Here is a 20,232-nt window from a genome sequence, read left to right on the forward strand (position 1 = left end):
TCTAAACTGAAACCCTACTTTGTTCTGGTATATACAGATTATACAAAATATAACTTCCTCTCTCATTTTTTTTATTTTTTTTAAGAACACAGTCTGGGCATATGGACATGTATGCACAGGTACATGTTTCAGTATTCACAAACACATATGGGTTTCATTTTATTTTTTAATCGTAGTTATAACTTTCTCTGATGGTTTCATTTTATAATAAAGACCCAACCTTTTTTCATCTATGTAGCTCTACCACAAAATTCATTGCCAATTAATGGTGTTTAATGTGTAGCTAGATTGGCATTAAATTGAGACATTAAATAAAGGTAATGTTTTTTCATTAATGAGATTACTGAGATAGTAGTGTATCACTTTTACGCTGAATTGCTAATGAAATGGAATTTCTCATTTCTTGTTTACAAAGCTCATTTTTTAAAATATTCCTCTTTTTTCTTTTCTCTGTCACTCAAGGCTTTTGTCTAAGAAACCATGACAACTACCTCTGAAAACACCATTACTTTTTATTTCAGAGTATTATTTCACAGCACACATTATATTTATATCATACATACTATTTTTTCATAGTACCTGTTACAGTCTAACTTTCCACTCCTTAAGAACAAAGGTTTATCTCCAAAACGTGATAGCAAGAATAGGGTAACAGTAATATTATTTAAAGTCCTCCATGAACTTTCCTTGAAATGTTAAAGGAGTACCACACACAGACCTACATATACCATCAGAAATGTACTCAGGCACTCTGAAATTGCATGCAAAATATGGACAAATCAGTAAGTTGGAAGATAGTATCAGCATTGGTACTTAACACAGAAATTATGGTTAGGGAGGCAGCTGATCAGGAAATCCCCAGAAAATAGGGAGCAATTTCAGGTATTATCCCTGCCTGAGCTGTTCTGTCTTTTCCCAACACGAATCAAAAAATCCTCTAATTGTTCTGAAGCTCAGCGATGGGTTTTTCATTTTTGTTTGTTTTAATTTGATGGCCAGAAAAAAAAATAAAAGATGTTATTGTGGCTTATTTTATCCAAAGCCACTCTTTTGCATTTATTGATAGTAGCATAATTTACTGAGATTTATATAACTGCAGCAGAACTTGTGCTGTACTTTGCACACAGTGTGTGTGACTCCAATGCAGTTGTGACAGTATTTATTTTTCTGTGCAGTTCTCCAAACATTTTACTCTTCTCTCAGAAGCGGTGCATTGATTTTACCATGCATCAGTGATGAAATTGCTATGAATCAGTCTGTCTGCTGCTTCCTCACCCAATAGTTTCTTTACAGCAAAAGGTGTTACAAGCCTACTGGAAAAAAAAACATAATTAATACTTCCTGAAAAGCAGCATGAACCAATTCAGCCTCTGTTATTCTCTAGAAACACTCCTTCTGTATGGTTGAATACTATCAAAGAACAAAAAACAGGAGGTGGGGGCTGCACTCACACTCATCTTACCTTAGGGTATGGATACTGCTTTCCTTTTGGATATAGGCCTCCAGTAAACCGGGGAATAACCATGTTTGGCACCAGAGAGTCATTTATGGTCAGGAATGCCAGTCTTTCACCATCTGGAGACCACCAGTGGGCAATATGAGAATGAAGAAGTTCCTCTGCAAAAACAGATCTCCTTAGGGTCCATAACAATAACTACCACAAAGTTCCTAGCTCATTCAGTTAGCACTGATTTCTTCTTTCTCTGCCTAATTCAAATGTATCTGTTGCAATTTCAGCAGTTTCACGTTATCCTGAATGAACGTTTGGATAACAAGGCATATCAAAATACCAAATTTCAAATACCTTCCTCAAATTAATACTTCCATTGACGTCAATAAATCACTGTAAACATGAAATATGACTGTAACTGCTGTAACTGAAATATTATTATATCTGATTTCTCTGAGCTGTGGCAGCTGGGTACCTGCACATTCTCTCACAGTTGTATTTATGTAATAATTTTTGAAGTGTAATATTTTGTCTTTTTGGCTCAGTTTTAATTCTTAGACAGTTCAGTATTTTTGGTATTTTTGCAATATAACTTTTTGAAAATCAAAAATCTTTTTAAAAAAAAATAATCCAAACTGTATTTGACTGCCAAATTAAAGTTATTCTTTAAAATGTCATGCACTGTTTTCTTACATTTATTGCCACTGCACTTCATATTAAGAAGAAAGGAAAGAGAAACAGCCATAGAATCAGCACTCAAACTCCTGGGATTCTAATACAGCAGCTCCCAACCAACTCTAAATCACCCTGTGCAGGTCGTCTAGGTCTTCTGTCTTCCGTTTATGAAAAGACTTGGATGTTTTTGCAATGTATTTGATATTTAAACTTTTTTTTTTTTTTTTTTTTGTGAGCATTTTATATTCAGATTTTAAGAATTTGGCTGGAAAGGTAATTGAGAATAACATACTAACCAGATCAGAGGCCTGGCTCCATACCTAATTTAAGAGCCTACAAAAACTTCTTAAAATGTCAGTAGAGACTCTCCAAGATGCAAATCAGATCCTGAAAGGTTTGAAGTGTCTGAATGGGTTGACGTATCTAGGGTTAGCTGTAATTAAGCTGGGACCTACCTTCAAAGCCATGTATTCTGGGTCATGCTTCTCTGCTCCCTGACTCAATAAGTAAAGCCCTTTACACAGAAGACCAGCAGAGAATGAATTGTGAATATCAGCAAGTTTGTGGCCTTGCTGAATATCAGCCAGGTATGAGACCTATATATCACTGCCTATGTTCACAGGTAAAAATGAACCAAAGTACATGTGAAGAGGTCTGTGTTTTCTTGTCAGCTGAAGAAGTTCTGTGAAGTTTTAAAGCCTTTCACTCCGCAAAATTAATTAATAAAATACATCTGTATGAAGGGTGGGCACACGCAGAGAAGCAGCAGGAGTATAACTCAGACAAGCATCATCACCAGTATTGAGATAGCTGCTCTTCCTTCCATTCTTCGTTCCCCCATTTTCTTTTTCTGTTCCTCATGAAATGTTTGCAGTTTAAAGGAAAAGTCATTTGTTTTATCAACAGCTTCATTTATCTTTAAAACAAATAAAGTTACCAAAAAATCTACAACAACCTCCTTTAGATGATGTTTCTGAAATATATAGGTAAACTGAAATTAAAAAGTGCATCATATTGGCGTGTCAAATAAAATATTAGTTTTGTTTCTATTTAGTTCTTAGATGTAGATCTTACCAATGGAGAGATCCAAACTGTATAAAACCCAAATTTCTTCCACTAAAATAAGTCTTAAACTTCTTTCCATATAATTCTTAGATGGGATTTACTGCATACCTTCCAGACAGCTTGAATAAAAGGCCTGGCAAATACCAGAACCAAGCAGTTGCATCTGGTAAACTTCTGTGGTCCCTTCCAGCCTGAATTATCCTCCTCACATCCTTTTGTTCCTTTGCAGACCAGGGAGGAATATTTTTTAAAGAGTCTCATATTACATTTTGTTCTATGGACTAGAGCTGTATAATGATCAGCAATATGCCATTCACGGCAGCTCCATCCTCCACCTAAAGGAGAACAGAAAAGACAGGCTACCCTCTCCTGAAAAGGTGCCCCCAGATGTTTACAGAATTGGGCCCAAAGTTATTCTGTTGCATCCATTCTTACTAAGTTTATTTTGTTTTATTAAAAAAAAAAAAAAAGATATATTGTGTCAATGACTACATAGACTTAAATTCTTCAATTTGTATGCAGTCGTGTTAGATTTGAAAAAAAATGAAGAGCATATAAAATTATCTTCTACTCCAAAGGTTCTTTTCGTCTTTACATTTTGAAATGCACCAACACATTAAAACATTTCAAAAACATTCATTAAAAAAATAAAACAGACAACAAAACCACCAAAACCTTGGAAGCAGGTAATTATCAGACACAGGCATTTATGTGACTAAGGAATGCAAATTACCATTCTAATTTCAGAGCTTACTTGGACAGAGGTTTTCAAAACTGCCTATGTGAGCTATCTGCTCATAACTACTGAGGTGCTAAGAGGTACGGACAGATCATTTCTGAGCATCCCACTGAAGTGCCTTGCTATGCTGCATACCACCATTTGTAAAAAACACTCTGCCCTGCAAAACTCTACATAAAACACAATGTTCTGAAATGAATGGATTTGTGCTGTAGGGTCTGTACAAGAACCTCTCATCTGTTTTAATAAACATTAAATATTTGTCCATCTTACCTTCATATAACCAGTCTGCAATTCCATTAAAAATAATTCCTTCTTTTCCCGAAGATGTCAGGCGCAATGAGCTACTCTTTACATCAGGCTGATAGTAGATGTTATTTTCAAAAATATAAATCTGGATGAGGTAAGAGGCATGGAGAGAAAAAAGAACGTTTTGGTAGATATAAATTAATGTTCAGCAAGCGATACACAATTTCCTCAGAACAGACTACAGAATAATTCATCATGAGTTTCCTCTGACTTTGACTTCGTGTTTCCTTTTATTATCAATTTGGACAAACCAAGCAAACTTTTAATAGTTATGCCAGGCAAAATTCTTCCTTTGAAATTGTTTTCCCAGTTGAAATGTTTTTATTAACTTTAAGAAACATTATTACATTCCTCAGAATTATACAGGAGGCAAGTTGTATAACAGCTGAATAGATAAAGAAATTTTCCATTAATTCTACTTTATCTAATAAAATCTTCTGTCTTTCTAGCCATGAAATTAGACACAGTTCTGCAAGTACATGCAGCACAATACATACATCATAAGTGTTAATGGCACACTCAGCTGTATCACCACCTTTCTCCTATCAGCTAGCAAACCTTTTGATTCCTCAGTTTCCTGGTTTCCTGTGTTGTGACTAGATTCTTCTTTCAGCTATAATCATGTCAAGGCTGCAGGCTTTTAGACTTTTTTTTTTTTTTTCTTTACTGTGAAATTACAATGGCCACATATGCAGAGCTTAACTGTGGAATCAACCTAATACCCATATTACACACCAAACCTGATTCACGCTTAGAAAATGCAGCTAGCAGCACAAGAGAAGCAACACACAATACAAATTTCTTGTACCATGATTTCATCAATGTATACTGACATACGGAGTCTCAGGGACAGCTAATATTAAGTAAACTTATTTACACCAAAGAACATTTTAAAAGCCTAGTTGTTCATTATCCTCTCACACTTCAATGATAAACGACTTACGGGAAAACGCTAACCAGAGAGTTAAGTATTATTATCGCTATTACTGCTATTCTCTCCTCTTCTAAAGTACCATCTGAAATAGATTTCCATTTGAGTCCCCAAACTAATGGCATTTCTTGATATTTAATAGTAGCCCCTTCATGATTTCTGGCATACAGCCAGAAAGCTGATTTCTTTTTTCATCCCATGAGCGATGCAATGATTTTCAAAATTCCTGTGAATCAAGGGTGACTTGGGACGATTTTTTGTCAGAAATTCAAAACTCTGCAGTGAGTTCAAAACCAAAGTAAAAATAGTTGATCCAGTTTGAATAATCTGAACTGTACTGACCAGGAGTTACATTTATAGTTTAATAAACAATATTTGCTATAGTTGAGAATTTATGGGAAGTTGACATATGATGCCGCATTAATGCCAAGAGAAAACAAGGATTAGAGAACTCTGGAGATAACAGACTTTTGTAATAATATTGACAAATACTTCTTGCCAATGTATATTTCCACAGTAAAAATGTTTTGTTTTCCCGAGATAAAAGGAACAAATACAAGTAATAACAAGGCATGATTAATTGCTTAGCCTCTGAAAATAAAATAATTTAGCCAAGCACTTGCTATTTAAGTGAACTAAAAATATTCATGTCAGACTAAATTACAGATAGTGTGAGTAATGGAAACCACTATATTGGCCACTGCTCAGTAAGGAGCGATTTCTTACAGCTGACAATCTCTTCTTATATAAGCCATTGTTTTCAGAAGATTAAAAAAGGCTGACCTGATCAAATGATTCTATTTTATTTCAGCTTCTTTAACTAGTGAGCTCAATCTAATCAATTTTTGAAGATCAGAAGTATAATTTTTTATTCTCCCACACCTTTTCAGGCCATTTATATTTTTAATGGTGAACATACCTGTAGCGTCTAGTTTCTGCATTGAAAAACCTTCATTTAAAGCCATCATTGTCAGTCAAAGTACAGGATTAAGAACTACTTACTTTATGACTGAACCATGTAAAGGTTTTAATACTGTTATTGCTAGTTAGCAGGCATTGCTAATTACATTTGACACATTTCAGATAAGTAAATATCTCAGAAGGAATACTCACTGTTTTGCCACTGATTGCCGGTTTCCTCATCTTTATTTCCCACTCATTTCATAAAATGACTCTGTCTCCATCTTCAATCAATTCTCAGCCACTCTCTGAATATCCCCACAATCCTCTTAGTCAACTCTGTCACCTAAAATCTCCCATCTCTCCCCATCACTTGTAGCACATGTTCTTTCAATTTTGAAAGCTACCCCAAAAACTTTTTTTTTTTCTTAAACATATGGATTAGAACATTTTAAAGTTCTTTAGAAACTCCAAAGCCCTCCAGCGGCTCTCTTCCCTAGCAATCCTCAGGCTCATGGCTTACTTGCATTTTACATTAAAAATGATGAATTTATATTCCCTTTGCAAAACATTTTATGAAATACAATCTCTACATAACTAAACATCATGTAAATCCATATCAATGATTTAGGGTTGGTGCACTGGCAAGTATCATTCATTCTGCACTGCCTGCAGCATTTTGAAAGATCAATATGCCCATGCTTGAGGCTGTAAAAACATCTTAGAAAGACTCACCATTATGGGTAGTCAATCTCATCTGTAATTTGAATATTTGTTATATTTCAGGAGGTGCCATTTTCCACCTAAAGCCTACAAATTGTACAACTTGTACTGGCAGGAATGGCTGCATGCGCATAGCCTACAAAAGCTCTGACTAACCCCTGAAGTCAGGCCTGCATTCGCCTCCGTTCCTGACCATGTCAAAGCACTCATCTGTAATTATTTATATCCTTCACCACTTGGAAACAAGGACTCGGAGTTAAATTGTCAGTTTGTGTTAGTGCAGCAAAACAGGCAGCAGAGTTGTAATAGGAGTGACAACATTACAGTGAAGGCTACTAGTAGTGGCCTGCAAGGCTCTTTGCTTTGCTGTCTGCAGATCCAAGCTATGGATTCATTAAGAATTAGTATTTAAAGAGACTTTTCATAGCCATGAAAACCAACCACCCATTTTACATTAGTGCCAGAGCAATGCAGCCAACTAAGACGCTGTGAAAAGGCACACTTATTGGGAATTACTTTTGTACAGTAATTCCCAGTATAATTCATAGAATATCCAAGTCGAAAGGAATCCACAATGATCGTCAAGTCCAACCATATTTATATGGTATGTCATATATAACTCTAGAAACACTAAAATTGTAATGTATCACTACTTGAAATTAATTTCGTTCATAAGACGTGAACATATCTTGCTTGCTTTGAACACCCAACACTGACCAACAGACAAGCATCTTGGATCTACGTCCTTCTGAAACAGTCACAAGGAGAAGCAAGTGTATAACAGTTATGGCTTTGCCAGGTCACTGATTTTATTTTATGTTGATTGTCCTGAGTACAAAAACTAAGAGTAGAAATGGAAATATTCATCATCTGAGTTGTGCAAAAAAATCTACATTAGAGTCTGGAAGAAGAGGAAGTCTTTAAACGGTATTGTCAAACTCTCCCCTGCCCGTAAAACACCTAATTTTTTTTTTGTTTGTTTGTTTGTTTTAGTTCATACGTTTTAGACTTCTCAATTACTTCTTACTTTCTTAATTCTTACTTTCTTAATTTAAACTCAATACTTTCTGTTGAAAACAGTATCTGTAGAAAACTCCTTACAGCTCTACTTTATGTTGCATTAGAATGTTTTCAAGCTTTTCCTTCAAAACACAAAGACTAGGTGTAAATTTTTATTTTTAGGAGGCAGCTGTGGCTGCTGATTAGTTGCAGTATGGCAATATACAGGAGCTTGAATTTATGAGGCATTTTCCCCAAGTTCAGTTGTTAAAATTGAGTGAAGGAGAAAGCAACAAGCTGGAAAAGAACTGAAACTAGTACTTGTCCTACAACAGAGACTTAAATTCTCAAATACTGCAATGTACATAGCAAATCACAATACTGTGATAAGACTTCATGATCAAACTATATATATACACGTATATATTCTTGGACCAGAATCTAGCAAATACATGTGCCTAATATCCTGACTTCAGGAAGTAAAACTAACCATGTGCCCAAATGTTTCGAGGCTAGGGACTTCACATACTTCATCACTTTGTACACGGTGTTTTGAGCAATGTCCCACACCAAAAATTTCCCTTGTTAGGCTATCTCCAGTCAGACCTGGGAGCAAGTAAAAGTAAAATGGCTTAGTATACACTTGAGTCTAATTACTACATCATAAGTGCTAAAATGTTGACTGCAACTACTGAATCTTCCAACATTACTAAAAGGAGGAGTTGCTAAGTGTGTACCAGACAGGTACTCTCATGAATACATCAGTGGCTTTGTGCCCAAAATGCTTTCACAGCTTTTAGGCATGACGATAAGAAAATAAATTGAAAAAGGCACAAAGTGGAACCAGGCTATGCTATCTTAGACAGAAATTATTATCACGTTTTTTTTTTTTTTAAACCTCCTCTCTTCACCAAGTACTTCCCAAGTATTTTTAAACTATTTCAAATTATTTTTTATTTAAGACCCTCAACTAATAATGCTGTAAATGGGAATAAATATAAAAATCTATGGTCTTCAAAATTACAGGACTTTGTTTTCTTAGAGATTTGTCATAGCTAATCACACTAATCTCAAAAAAACAAACAAACAAACAAACAAAAAAACACCAAACAGCATTTCTATATTTATTTCAATAACTGTTTTCCAATTAATGAAAAATATCTGCAAGAATATTTTGGATTAGTGAGAGATTAATTCTTGATAATGATCATATTTATTTCTACTGACTGTGAAGAATTAGAGGCTCTGCTTGCTTTGATGTTCTACCTATGGCACTAATCCTTCCCCTTCTTCCACATTTGACAGCCTCTAAACTATTCTTTCATAAACCTTCATCTAAATTAATTTCTTCAAAAACAGTTATTTGCTGTTCGCCACATGTTTCACAATTGCGTGATTTAATTTCAGGCTGAGGTCTTAAGTGGAGCACCCAGTCCAAGCAGCTAGTTCCAGATGGCAGACAGCTGTGAAAACACAGGGACATCCAATCACCCAGCTGAATGGCAAACCCAGTGCCAATACCTGGAGAGACCCTGTGTGTCTTTAATCCTTTCAAACACTCCAGGCAGAGAAAAGCTGGTAAATTACATTAAAAAAAAAAAAAAAAAAAAAACAACTCCACTTTTCCCATTAGGTGCTCCATTGAAGCTTTCTGCACAGGCTTATCCACACTCTATCACTCCCCTGACTCCACAGAAGCATATCAGTGGCAGGACAAGCTTTTCACTCACCATTTGGGCTTCAGCAGCAGCTTGCCCAGAGCTTTGTGGAGGCTGCTGTGCGATCACTTACTCTGCACAAAAGCAGTGAGTGGAGCAAGGCTTTGAGCTCTGCAAGGGGGAACCAAAAACCTGCCAGCAGATGGTTAGCCCTGGCAGCTGAGACAGAGTCACTCTCAGGTATTTGCATGTGTCCTAGAAATTCATCCAGACACCAAAGTTCAGATTCGTAGTTAAAAGCAAAAGCCATTTTCTTCACGTTGGAAGAGAAACATATCTCAGAGCTGCAGCCCTGTCTGACAAAACTTATCTCCTTCCCTGGAATCAGGCATTGGTCTTGCTTGCAGAGAAAAGCTACTAAACTAGCAGAGGAAAAATGCCTTCCAAAATTGAGGTTAAGGAGGTAGACCTAACAACCTAGCATTAGTCCTTTCTCTAACACATGCAATGATAAACTTATTGTATATAAACATGATAAGGTAGCTTGCCATGCAAGAGCTTCTTAAAATAGATTACACAGACATTAACCTTATGGGTATAATGTATTTTCATTGCTGTTACCCAATACAAAATGGACCCATCTTGGGTCTAGAAGCAGCTATACTCATTCATGACACACTTCACGCAAGCTGAAACAACTTCCCCCAACTCTGTACCACATCCATGGCCTTGGCCTGCGTCACACCTCTTAGTGTGGTGTGCCCACAGTCTACAAGTCAGGACAAAGTACAGCTGACCTACAGGATGCAAGTTTGCACATCCCCAGTCTAATGTTTCTACGTTACCTGATGTGAAATGATAGCTGAAGTCACTAACAACTAACAAATGAAGCAGAAGACCTAAAGCATTTTCAGGCAGCCATATTCCTGTGTGACCTTGGCAAGGAAACACAGTTCATAAGTCTTTGGACTACCACAAGTGTCTTCAGAGCCCAACACTCTACATAATAGAGGACTTAATTGCACTTTTTGCTCTTTGCAGAAGGGTATTTTTACTGACACAGTAACAAATACAGTCCTAAGGATTCCTGTAGGTAGTCTGGCTAACCAAATGACTCCACGACAATCACAGCTGATAGCTACATCTCAGCATACAATCTATCAGACCTCTTCATTTCCTAAGCACAAGGCAAAATTCTATCCCTTCTTCTTGTGAGACTGCCAGCTAATTAGTTGGATAATTAATTCTTCAAAAGCTTCAAGATGTTTTTCCATCTGGGCTTGCCTCCCACCATTTGTTCCATCTCCTGTCTTACCACACACTAACCATAGCCAAATACAACTCTCCTTAGTTAGATAGTCAGTAAAATTTCTAGATGAAATGTGTTTTCTTGCTAATAACTGTTAGTACAAATAATATCACCTATACACTATATAGAAAAAAGTCAAAAAGTTATTTTCTTAGTTGATCAACAATTTTGTTTTTTTTAGTTTGGTTTGCTCTTCAGAGATCAAACCATGACTTCTCCAATTCCAGGCACTACTAAGTTGGCCCAGCACTGACTGTTTCACAGCTCAACCTCATACTGGGAAGAGCCAGAAGGTCCCACAACACAGACGGCAGCTGAATTTCTCCTCGTCCTGAGTTTATGTTGGAACATGCAGTGAGACAAAACACACAGCAACGGGGAAATGACAATAACTTGTTTTGTTATATAGGACACAGCTAAAGGAGTGCAATCTGCAAGCACAGATTAAATGGCTTTGATATAGTCAATTTAAACAGCAGTTAACAAGCGGTTATAACCTTCAGTCAAAGATCAGTACAGTGTGTACTCATACATAAATGTTATGAGGAGAAATTAGCTTAAAGCTAAATAGATCAATCAAAACTGTTTGGCAGTCTTCATACCGCATGACCATACATATATATATATATATATACACACACACATAAATATATACACACACACATACATACACACACACAAAGAGTTTCCTGAACACACTGCCCCATACACAAAGTTGAAAACAAGCAAGTGATCTTAAACGAACAAATAAATAAGTGGTATCTTACATCAAATCATTCATTTGAAAATGATTTTTATGTAATTTTTACACACACACATGCACAAATGTGGTTCAATTCCTACAGTTGTTTTGCCTGCAGTCATGGGAAATGCAGATCTTTGAAATTCCCTTGATAAGTAAATAGTATTTGAACTAGCTTGGGACAGGAAGAAATTGAAATCAAACTTGCATCCACACAGAATGCATTTGGTTGCAGTTTTTCAACACTTGTTGTCAAGATAGCAAGTTTGGTTTTCATTTAATTCCCTAACATATTTGTTACCACTTTTGGGTTCACAGATCTGAAAAATCATACAAATAGCTCCACTTCAGAAACTTACAATTCATTTTTACCAATTAAAAATTATATTGCAAAGCAGCTGTCATTGAATTATTGTTGTAGATAAAGACCTGGCTTGGCATCTTCCCTACTGTTTAACATCCTCCAAAGTCCTGATACATGCATTTTTTTCATTCAGAGACACTGATTGTGTTATTTTTAGTCACAGTGTAATGTCTGTTCTCTTATTCAGGTCCAAACTGAACAAACCAATGTTTTCTTGCCATCTATGATTTCATTTACAGACTGTAAGTCCCCTGGGACTTACAGACTTAAATTGGGATTGCCAGACCATTCTTATACCCACCATTACGGAACACAAGTACCCCTTTCTGCCCTCTTCCCTTGGCAAAATCTCATTTAGTTGAAGCAGCTTTCCACTGAAGAAGGTGCTGTACATGTTCTGTGTGCTGATGCAACAATAGTATAACTGCTATTTTCTTTCTTCCACTCACAGGAGAAAAAGTTCATTTTGGTAAGAAAATACTTTCTAAAATCATCCAGAAGAACTGACCATATAGACATATACAGGAAGAGTTGTTTCTTATACCCAGTTAGAAGCTCCATGGTGGCAATCCAAACCTCTTGGTCCATATCAAAACTCCTCTACGGCCAAGAGCCATAGAAGAGCCATAGGGAACATGCTGCAGTGAGCCACAGAAACACTTCAGGTCTCGATTTTGTTGCAGGAAAGGAGAGGCTTTTCCTGTTTTCTGTGATAAGCTGGTGTTATGAAGCCATTTAGCTTGTTTCTTCCTACAGCTTGAGACTTGAATAATTCCAATCTTTTTTCCAATAATTTCAATCTTCAACATGATTTTACTGAATAAAGTGGTGGCACAGGGGTGACTGAAACTGCTCATGGGCTGCTGGCATGGTAAGCATGATAGACACACCACCACTCTGCCTGAGACAATATTCTATACATGGGTATACTTGGTTAGAGCAAGTTAGGTGTTGATTTACCATTCCATACATGTGAAATTGGGTTCCAGTGTATACAAAATAACAAACAAACAAACAAAAAAATTTCCAGCGATATTTTGCACGTTGGAAAAGTAGCAAGGTAAAATGTTAGTAGCTGCCATTCTTAACCATGGTATTAAACTGTGTAAGAAGCTCAATGGAAATTAACTCAAACACGCTCACACACATTTATTTGAGTATTTGAGAAGCAAATAAAATGCAAGGTAGGACTGTTACCCAAAACAGACTTAATAAATTTCACTGGTATGATTGATTATTCTGTTAATGTCCTTCTTACAAGTCATGCAGACATATCAGAACCAAAGAGAATTACTATATTTTGGATAATATAAAAAAAGGAAATTGGCTTATAAAGCTTTCATAAGTGTGAATTTTAGATGGTTAGAGTATTCACTAGTGACTTAGTTACTATTATACAGACTTTTTGCCATATCCTTTTCCACAACTTATAAATTTCTGTCCAGATCACGTATGCTACTGGACAATTTCAGGGAAGCTTTTATGGAATTGTATTGCAAAGTAGCTTTATGTTATATCTCTTTTCCCTACATTTTAGCCTATTTAGATTGTGAGCTTCCATGAATAGGAGTTGCAGGCTATAATGTCTGATACATTTTGCAGTACAGCTGCTTTGAACATCTCCAGTAGTGCAGAATAGCTCTGATCTCCCCTCTGAAGATTGTATTTTTTTTTTTTTTGCGGGACAATCTATACCAGTATAAAATTTTCTGAGCAGTTCAGCTCTGACTTCCTCCCACTCTTACCCCACTGTTCCATGTGCACTACGATCCATTAAATTATACAGACACAAGGCACAGGAAGTACAATCATCTAAGAAAAGTGTAGCAGTAGGCAAAAATCTACCCTCATATCATCTGTTTTGAAATCATCAGATGCATTGCAAGTGAGGCAGAAAACAAATAATAGTTAATAACAAAATGATTATAATTGTAAGCAATAATAGCTATATTCAGTCTTAAAGGTACCAATTTTCTAAAGATTATGATTGACCTAGGCAGGAATTTTCTCAGGGGAAGCTTTCAAACCTTTTGATTTTGTTGTAATCAAGGCAGAGAGGCAGTGGCTGTTGATCAGTATGGAACATGGAGACCTCAAAACATGTAAAACCCAATGTTGTATGCAATCTTTTCTCTTTTTTTTCCCCCTTGTGTCACTTGCAATATGTTAATTTTATTTTTGTAATAATCAAGCTGCTATACATGGCATGAAGAACAGAACACTGAAGCATAACTTTTCTGCTGTCTAGATTAATGCCACTGCATCACAGTAATATGTTAGCACAATCATTTCTGAACAACTACAAACAATCTACACGGCTATTATATTTAATTGTTATAAACTATCTAAATAAATCTACTGTAAACAATACCAAGGATGCACTCATATTGTAGCTACAAGATTAGTTACTACTGTCATGGAATGAACCAGGGCTTGAATTCAGAGGGTATTAGTAACTCCACGATAATTTTGATGTTTATGTCCTTGTTTTCCAATAAAAATGAGAAAGCATTGCCCTGTTTTTTTCTGAGGCATGTTAACTATATTGCCTTTCCAATGATACTGGAGTATGATGTCCACTAAATTCACACCCTGACTAATCCCATGATAACTTACTCATGAGTGCAAACATTGTGCTATATATTACATAAATAATTTCACATACAATATCTAACCTAGGACCTACACAAAAATCTTATAAATCTTTTTGATTGCACAGAAGATTACAATAACACCGCCTTGCCCTCAAACTGATGGTCTGCTTCCTCCCCATGGAGCTGTCTTGAGAACTACACTGACTGCAAATGTCTTGAGAGATTGGTCTGCTTAGCCCTTTGGTCTTTGTCTGTGTAATTGATGAGTATAAGAGACTTATTTATAAACCATGCATGCTCAGGAACTCACACTCCTTGTTGCTCATATTTACTGAGAGCTTCTGAGTAATGAACCAACACAGAGGAGCAGGGTCAGAAATGTCACTGGGTTGCTCCTGAAGACTTACAATAAATTCATAATCGGACCTTACCAGGATCTTTTTTAAAATGATCTCTGTTATTTTGACTCATCTCTTTAAGTCTTCAGTTATGCCTTGACTGATCAATCCATAACAGAATCAAAAATGAAAAAAAATTGGCCTAGTTGCTCCAAATACAAAAAGAACAGTATTGGGAGAAGTATCACCTAACATAGCTGTCTAGACTTGGTGCCAGAGGAGGAATTTTCTCTATTTTCTTTGACAAAACATATGAAGATACAACCTAAAACCAAGGACCAAAGTCAAAAAAGACAGAATTGAAGATGCTGTGCAATTAAGTGGGGCAGGGTGATTGTATTTGCATTTTGTACTATTCCCGTGGTGGTAGACAATCCCTGTGAACTTTGTACATTATTCAAAAGCTGAAGCGGACCAAGACACCTCTGAGCATCTTGTACGTGAGAAATCCAGGCAGGGTTTAACACAAAACTTTGTCGTTTCAGCTACTACTGCTGACCCAGCCTATCTTGTGTGGTAATGTGCTATGCAAACCGGTCAAGTTGCCAGGCGTCTCTAGGAGGGGCCAATATACATCTACACCTGTGCATGACATCTACTTGCAGACTCCAGACCCAATTACTACTTCCCACAGGCAGGGCATTCAATGCAATAAAGCCATTTTTTTCTTAGAAAAAGAAAACAACTACCAATAACAAAACAAACAACAAAAACTTCTTATCTCATAAGACAAATAGAGATGAGAAAATTCTTACTAATTCTTATAACAGCAATTCTGTTTGGGACATTCCATAGTCTGTGAAGCAACATCAAATAAATAAATGTTGCTTTCTTTCCACACAACACTTTCCCATTTCTGTAAACCCACTGGCACCTGCCCTGAAAACATGCAAATGTATATATGGGTTGGTGGCAATGGAGTTTAATTGCTCTTTTGCAAGAAGGACTTTGTTAAAGGAGAGAGTAAGAACCAAACAAAATGTTGAACATATCCAAAGACATGCAGTCTGTGTGTGTTTCTTTTCTCCTCCTCACAGCTAACTTACCGATAGAGATTTAACAGGGAGTCATGATATCATCAACCATGAATTATAAAATTACTACAACAACAAAAAAGCAGCTTATTTTAAAAAAAGGGCAGTCTACATCACCCATATGCAATGGGTAAAATCCTGGTCGACTGACATAAAAAGGGACTAATCTGAACAGAACCAAGATGTCATATCTTGACCACTGGAAAAACAGATCCAACTTTCAAAGAGAAACATCACAGGGCAAAAGGGAGACTTAACCCTGCAAAAGAGGGAAGTCAATGTCACTTTCACTGAGAGAAATGTGTCTATATTTTTGCAGGACACAACATGCCAAATGAGAAAATAAACGTCATGATACAACAAATAGAAAAAGAGCATATACATACAAGAGTCTGAGGAACCGCACCATGCAGCAAGAGTTCAGCAAATTTTGCTGCTAAGTAGCTTTTACCCATTTAGCTGAACTCTGAAGGGACTGGTACAATCACAGAGACTCAGAAGTCTTTTGCAAGTCTTCTGCAAAAATTTTACAGAAGGTAAATTAGATTCACGTTCACTGTCATCTAAAAACAACCTCTGGTTTAGAACTTGAACCCCAAAGGTATTAGACATGTCAGTTCTTCAAACTCTTGTGTTCTGAGACTTTGGCACTTCACCATAGTCAAGCTTTCCCTTCTTTTTCCCTTGGTGGTAAGGAGGTAATAGAGAATAGAATATTTATTATTTATTTTTAATCTGACAGATAAAACCAACATTTGTATTACATTACCAAAAGATACTCACCTGCTATAACACTCAGGTTATTTAAAACTAGAAATTAAAGTGCAACACTTTAAAATGAGATTCCTAGATGAATACAGGCAAATTTTCTACCCTGTTTTGTCGTATATCCTTTTTTTTTTTTTTGATAGTACATATGAAAATATGAAGTGACTAAAGGATTATAATATATGATCCATGGATATAGGTTTGCCTGCAATGCTTTTGGACAGGATTTCAGAGTTATGTGAAAATACAGTCCATAATCCATCCTGGTACCTAATCTTTCCCAATTCTGATTTAGCAAAAGGTTCCGATTTTGATCTCTCTCCTCACTGACTGTGTATTTAGTTTTCATAGGTGGCTGTTTCTAAAGAATTTTAGACATCTGTTTCTGCATTACCAAAAGCTATGCAATTTTCACACAAGAAGCACAGCAGTCTTATTTTATGAGCCATTGGACTTGCAGTTAATATTAGCTAACAGACAAAAGTGTGAATATTCAGTTATGCTTTGTTACACATACACATGTTGAACAACATGATAGTCTAGATGAGAGGGGCGTATTTCTACTTTCATTGCTCCCTGCAGGCTGCTACAAAGAAAAATCCTGGTGATTGCCCTTATCAAACATTTACACCTAAGCCTATTTGTACACACCTTTGTGTGACTGTGTGTAAATATCTATACAAATATCTAGATGAAAAAGTTATTAGCTTTCTAGCAAGATGCATCTTTCAGATGCAGCCAAGTAGCTATTCTCACACAGGGCTAGCAATACCTAACCTTTAATACTGAAAATTTTAAAGATACCTTTAATAGCAGGACACATTCATTGCATTTCACTAAGAAATTAAATGATGAAAAAACTTCTATGCTCAACTTAGCCGTGCTTCAACTTGTAAATGTTCATGCTATCTAGAGCTCACAAAACCTTTACTGAATACACTCAGCCTTGATATACAAAAAGGTATTCTTCCCTGTTTTCCAAAACTGCTTGCATTGTCTATTTCCCTTTTCTAAGATGCAGAAAAATCCTTTCATATTGAGTATCACTTTTGAAACCAGACAATGTGCATTTAATGCTTATCCTCTCCTTCAACTTTGTCTAATTATTAATTTCTAGGAGCCCACCTCACTTAGAAATAGACGAAGTTGAAGGATAGGATAGGCATTAAATAAGTGAAGTGGGCACCTAGAAATTAATAATTGAAAATGGAAGTTAGTTCCATAGAATACCTTCAGAGAAACTAATCTTTTTTTTTTTTGAAGAATAGTTTGAATTAAATAATTTAGATGGAAATGCAAAGAAACAATTACATTTTACAATGGTGGTTTGAGAAATTCAAGAGGAAATACAATGTGTAGTCACGAATTCTGAAGAATATAGTTTCACTCAAGAGTATCAGGTAACTAATTCTTATGTGAAGAGAAATATTGTATTGCTTCTGCTCACTAGTGACCCTGATAAATACAGTTCTGGCATCAAAACATGAAGCAGCACACAGCTTTTGTAAGTATGCTAGTAAGTGACTTTCCTATCATTTCATAACAGGATCTGAACGTTTATATCAATTTCATCTTTGAACAACAACAAAAAAAGAATGCTCAGTCTTGAAAAATAATACACAATCCAATTTTAACTACTGGTAAAAAGTTGCTATTAAAACAGTCCTTTTGCATAAATATTTTCACCATTCTTTTCAGATCTTGGCATTAGACACCGTAAGTTTCCCAGCTGAAATCTAAAAATGTGGATAGAAACATTTGGAAATGTGTGACTGTGTGTAAATACATATACAAATGTTTCTATATGAAAAAGTAGTTAGCTTTCAGAAAGACATGACTTACGTGACTTCAGCATTTGCTAGAATTATGGTCAAATGCCTTAAAGACCCTACTGTGTGGGCAATGCTCAGATATACATATTCCCTTTCTTCATAGACAAAGTATTCCCAAATCATCAAAATATAGATTTTTTTTGTAAGGAACTTGTCATACATTTTAAATAAAAAAAATCATACCTGCGGTTAATGTCACACTAAAATGTTGTTTATTTCTGGTTTTCAAAATAAATTCAAGCAGACATTTTTCTCTCAGTTTTACAGCCATTTGCCTCATTAGTAACATGATTAAAAGGAAAGATGAAATAAAGCCTTGACATTTATGTATGTGGTTTTAAGTTACTCATATTAAAATACAGCAAGTCCATAGACCAAAAGACCTTGAAAATAAAAACAGCAGATTAAATATATTTATTTAGGACTTAATTCATTAGCATTAGTTAAGTTTTTACTTGGCTCATGAACCCTTAGATCTTTTCTTCTTTATTAGCAAGCAGAAGTGTTTTTGCCAGGAGGGGGTGCCAAGGACCCACAGTATTAATTATGCAAAAATAAAACTCATGACAAATGTCTCTTTCCAAAAAGTTACCAATTTTTATAGCAGTTGTAATTTGAACCTTGATTGAGCAAATATCAAATGAAGTTTTCAGCAACTAATGGCTCTTAAAGCATCTGCTGAGCAAGGCACGTGTCTAGCACAGTCGCATTAATTTCTCTAATTTACTAAAATTAGTCTTGTGCTTATTTAGGTACTCGGCAAATCAAGTAACCTCAAAGAATTTTTTTTTTTTTTGCTACACTACTGTTATCTAAAACTATTTAAAAACCACACACAAAAAATGAAATTTTGAAGAGACAGCAACTGTAAGGAAATGTCATGGTAATAGAGCAATTCAACAGAGTCTGAAAGATACTTACATTCTTGTGGGGCAAGAGGGGTGGATGAGGTGAGAAGGCACAATGGGCCTCCACACAACAGCTAGGGCAACAGTGATTGAGAACAAAGCAGAGGGTTCTTGAACTAGTACGTTTATATATGATGATAAAAGCAGCTTTTGCTCTGTTTTGTTGCTGGGTTTCTGTTTATTTGCTAGTTTTTTTATAGTTTTAATATAAAGTGAGGTATTTTTTCATTGAATTTTTTTTCCTTTTTTTTTTTCTGTAAAAGCTTCAGCTTCTGTGTCATGTTGGTTGTGATACCCTGTTCCTTTTTTTTTTTTTTTTTAGCAAAAGGGCAATTTTATTTTTTTCTAATATTTAAAATATTTTCTGAAAATTGATGAGAGCAACCTGAATCATCCACAATTCAGCTGCAGTCAACGAATTGTTCATCATGTATACAGGATAATAGGCAATTCTACACAACAATGACCTAAGCAGCATTAAAGCATAATAAAAGCTCATCTTCAGTCCTACCATTTAATAATGCTGTGGTTTTTTGTTGTTTTTTTTTTTTTTGATATCATCAAATTCTGAGAAAGAAAACTATCAAGCTTCTACAAAATGATTTTTTTTAAAGTATTCTAGATAGCTAAACCATTTTCTTTATTTCTGCTATGTTAAAATATGGGTTTATTTATGCATAGACATTCATACATAAGTCAATTGATCATAATTTATGCTGATCCACGCAAATATATAACTCCAGTTCCCTTTACAACCACTTAATATATCACAAGAATAATAAGCTCAATGCAATAAAAACCATGAAAAAACTATGCAAAACTTTTAAGAAAAAA

The 20,232-nt window shown here is 35.6% G+C and overlaps 1 protein-coding gene across 5 annotated transcripts in view; it reads right to left on the minus strand.

Moving 5' to 3' along the window:
- Positions 1-20,232, minus strand: part of DPP10 (dipeptidyl peptidase like 10) — a 492,868-nt gene that overhangs the window by 49,692 nt on the left and 422,944 nt on the right. For all 5 annotated transcript variants that reach the window (XM_048079610.2, XM_048079611.2, XM_048079609.2 and 2 more), the window contains exons 8-9: positions 4,203-4,323; positions 1,463-1,617 (exon numbers count right to left, since the gene is read on the minus strand). In XM_048079610.2, coding sequence (XP_047935567.1) covers positions 1,463-1,617; positions 4,203-4,323 — 276 coding nt within the window. The remainder of the gene's footprint in view (positions 1-1,462; positions 1,618-4,202; positions 4,324-20,232) is intronic.

This window comes from Anser cygnoides, chromosome 6 (assembly GCF_040182565.1).
Source record: "Anser cygnoides isolate HZ-2024a breed goose chromosome 6, Taihu_goose_T2T_genome, whole genome shotgun sequence".
NCBI classification, from domain to species: domain Eukaryota; kingdom Metazoa; phylum Chordata; class Aves; order Anseriformes; family Anatidae; genus Anser; species Anser cygnoides.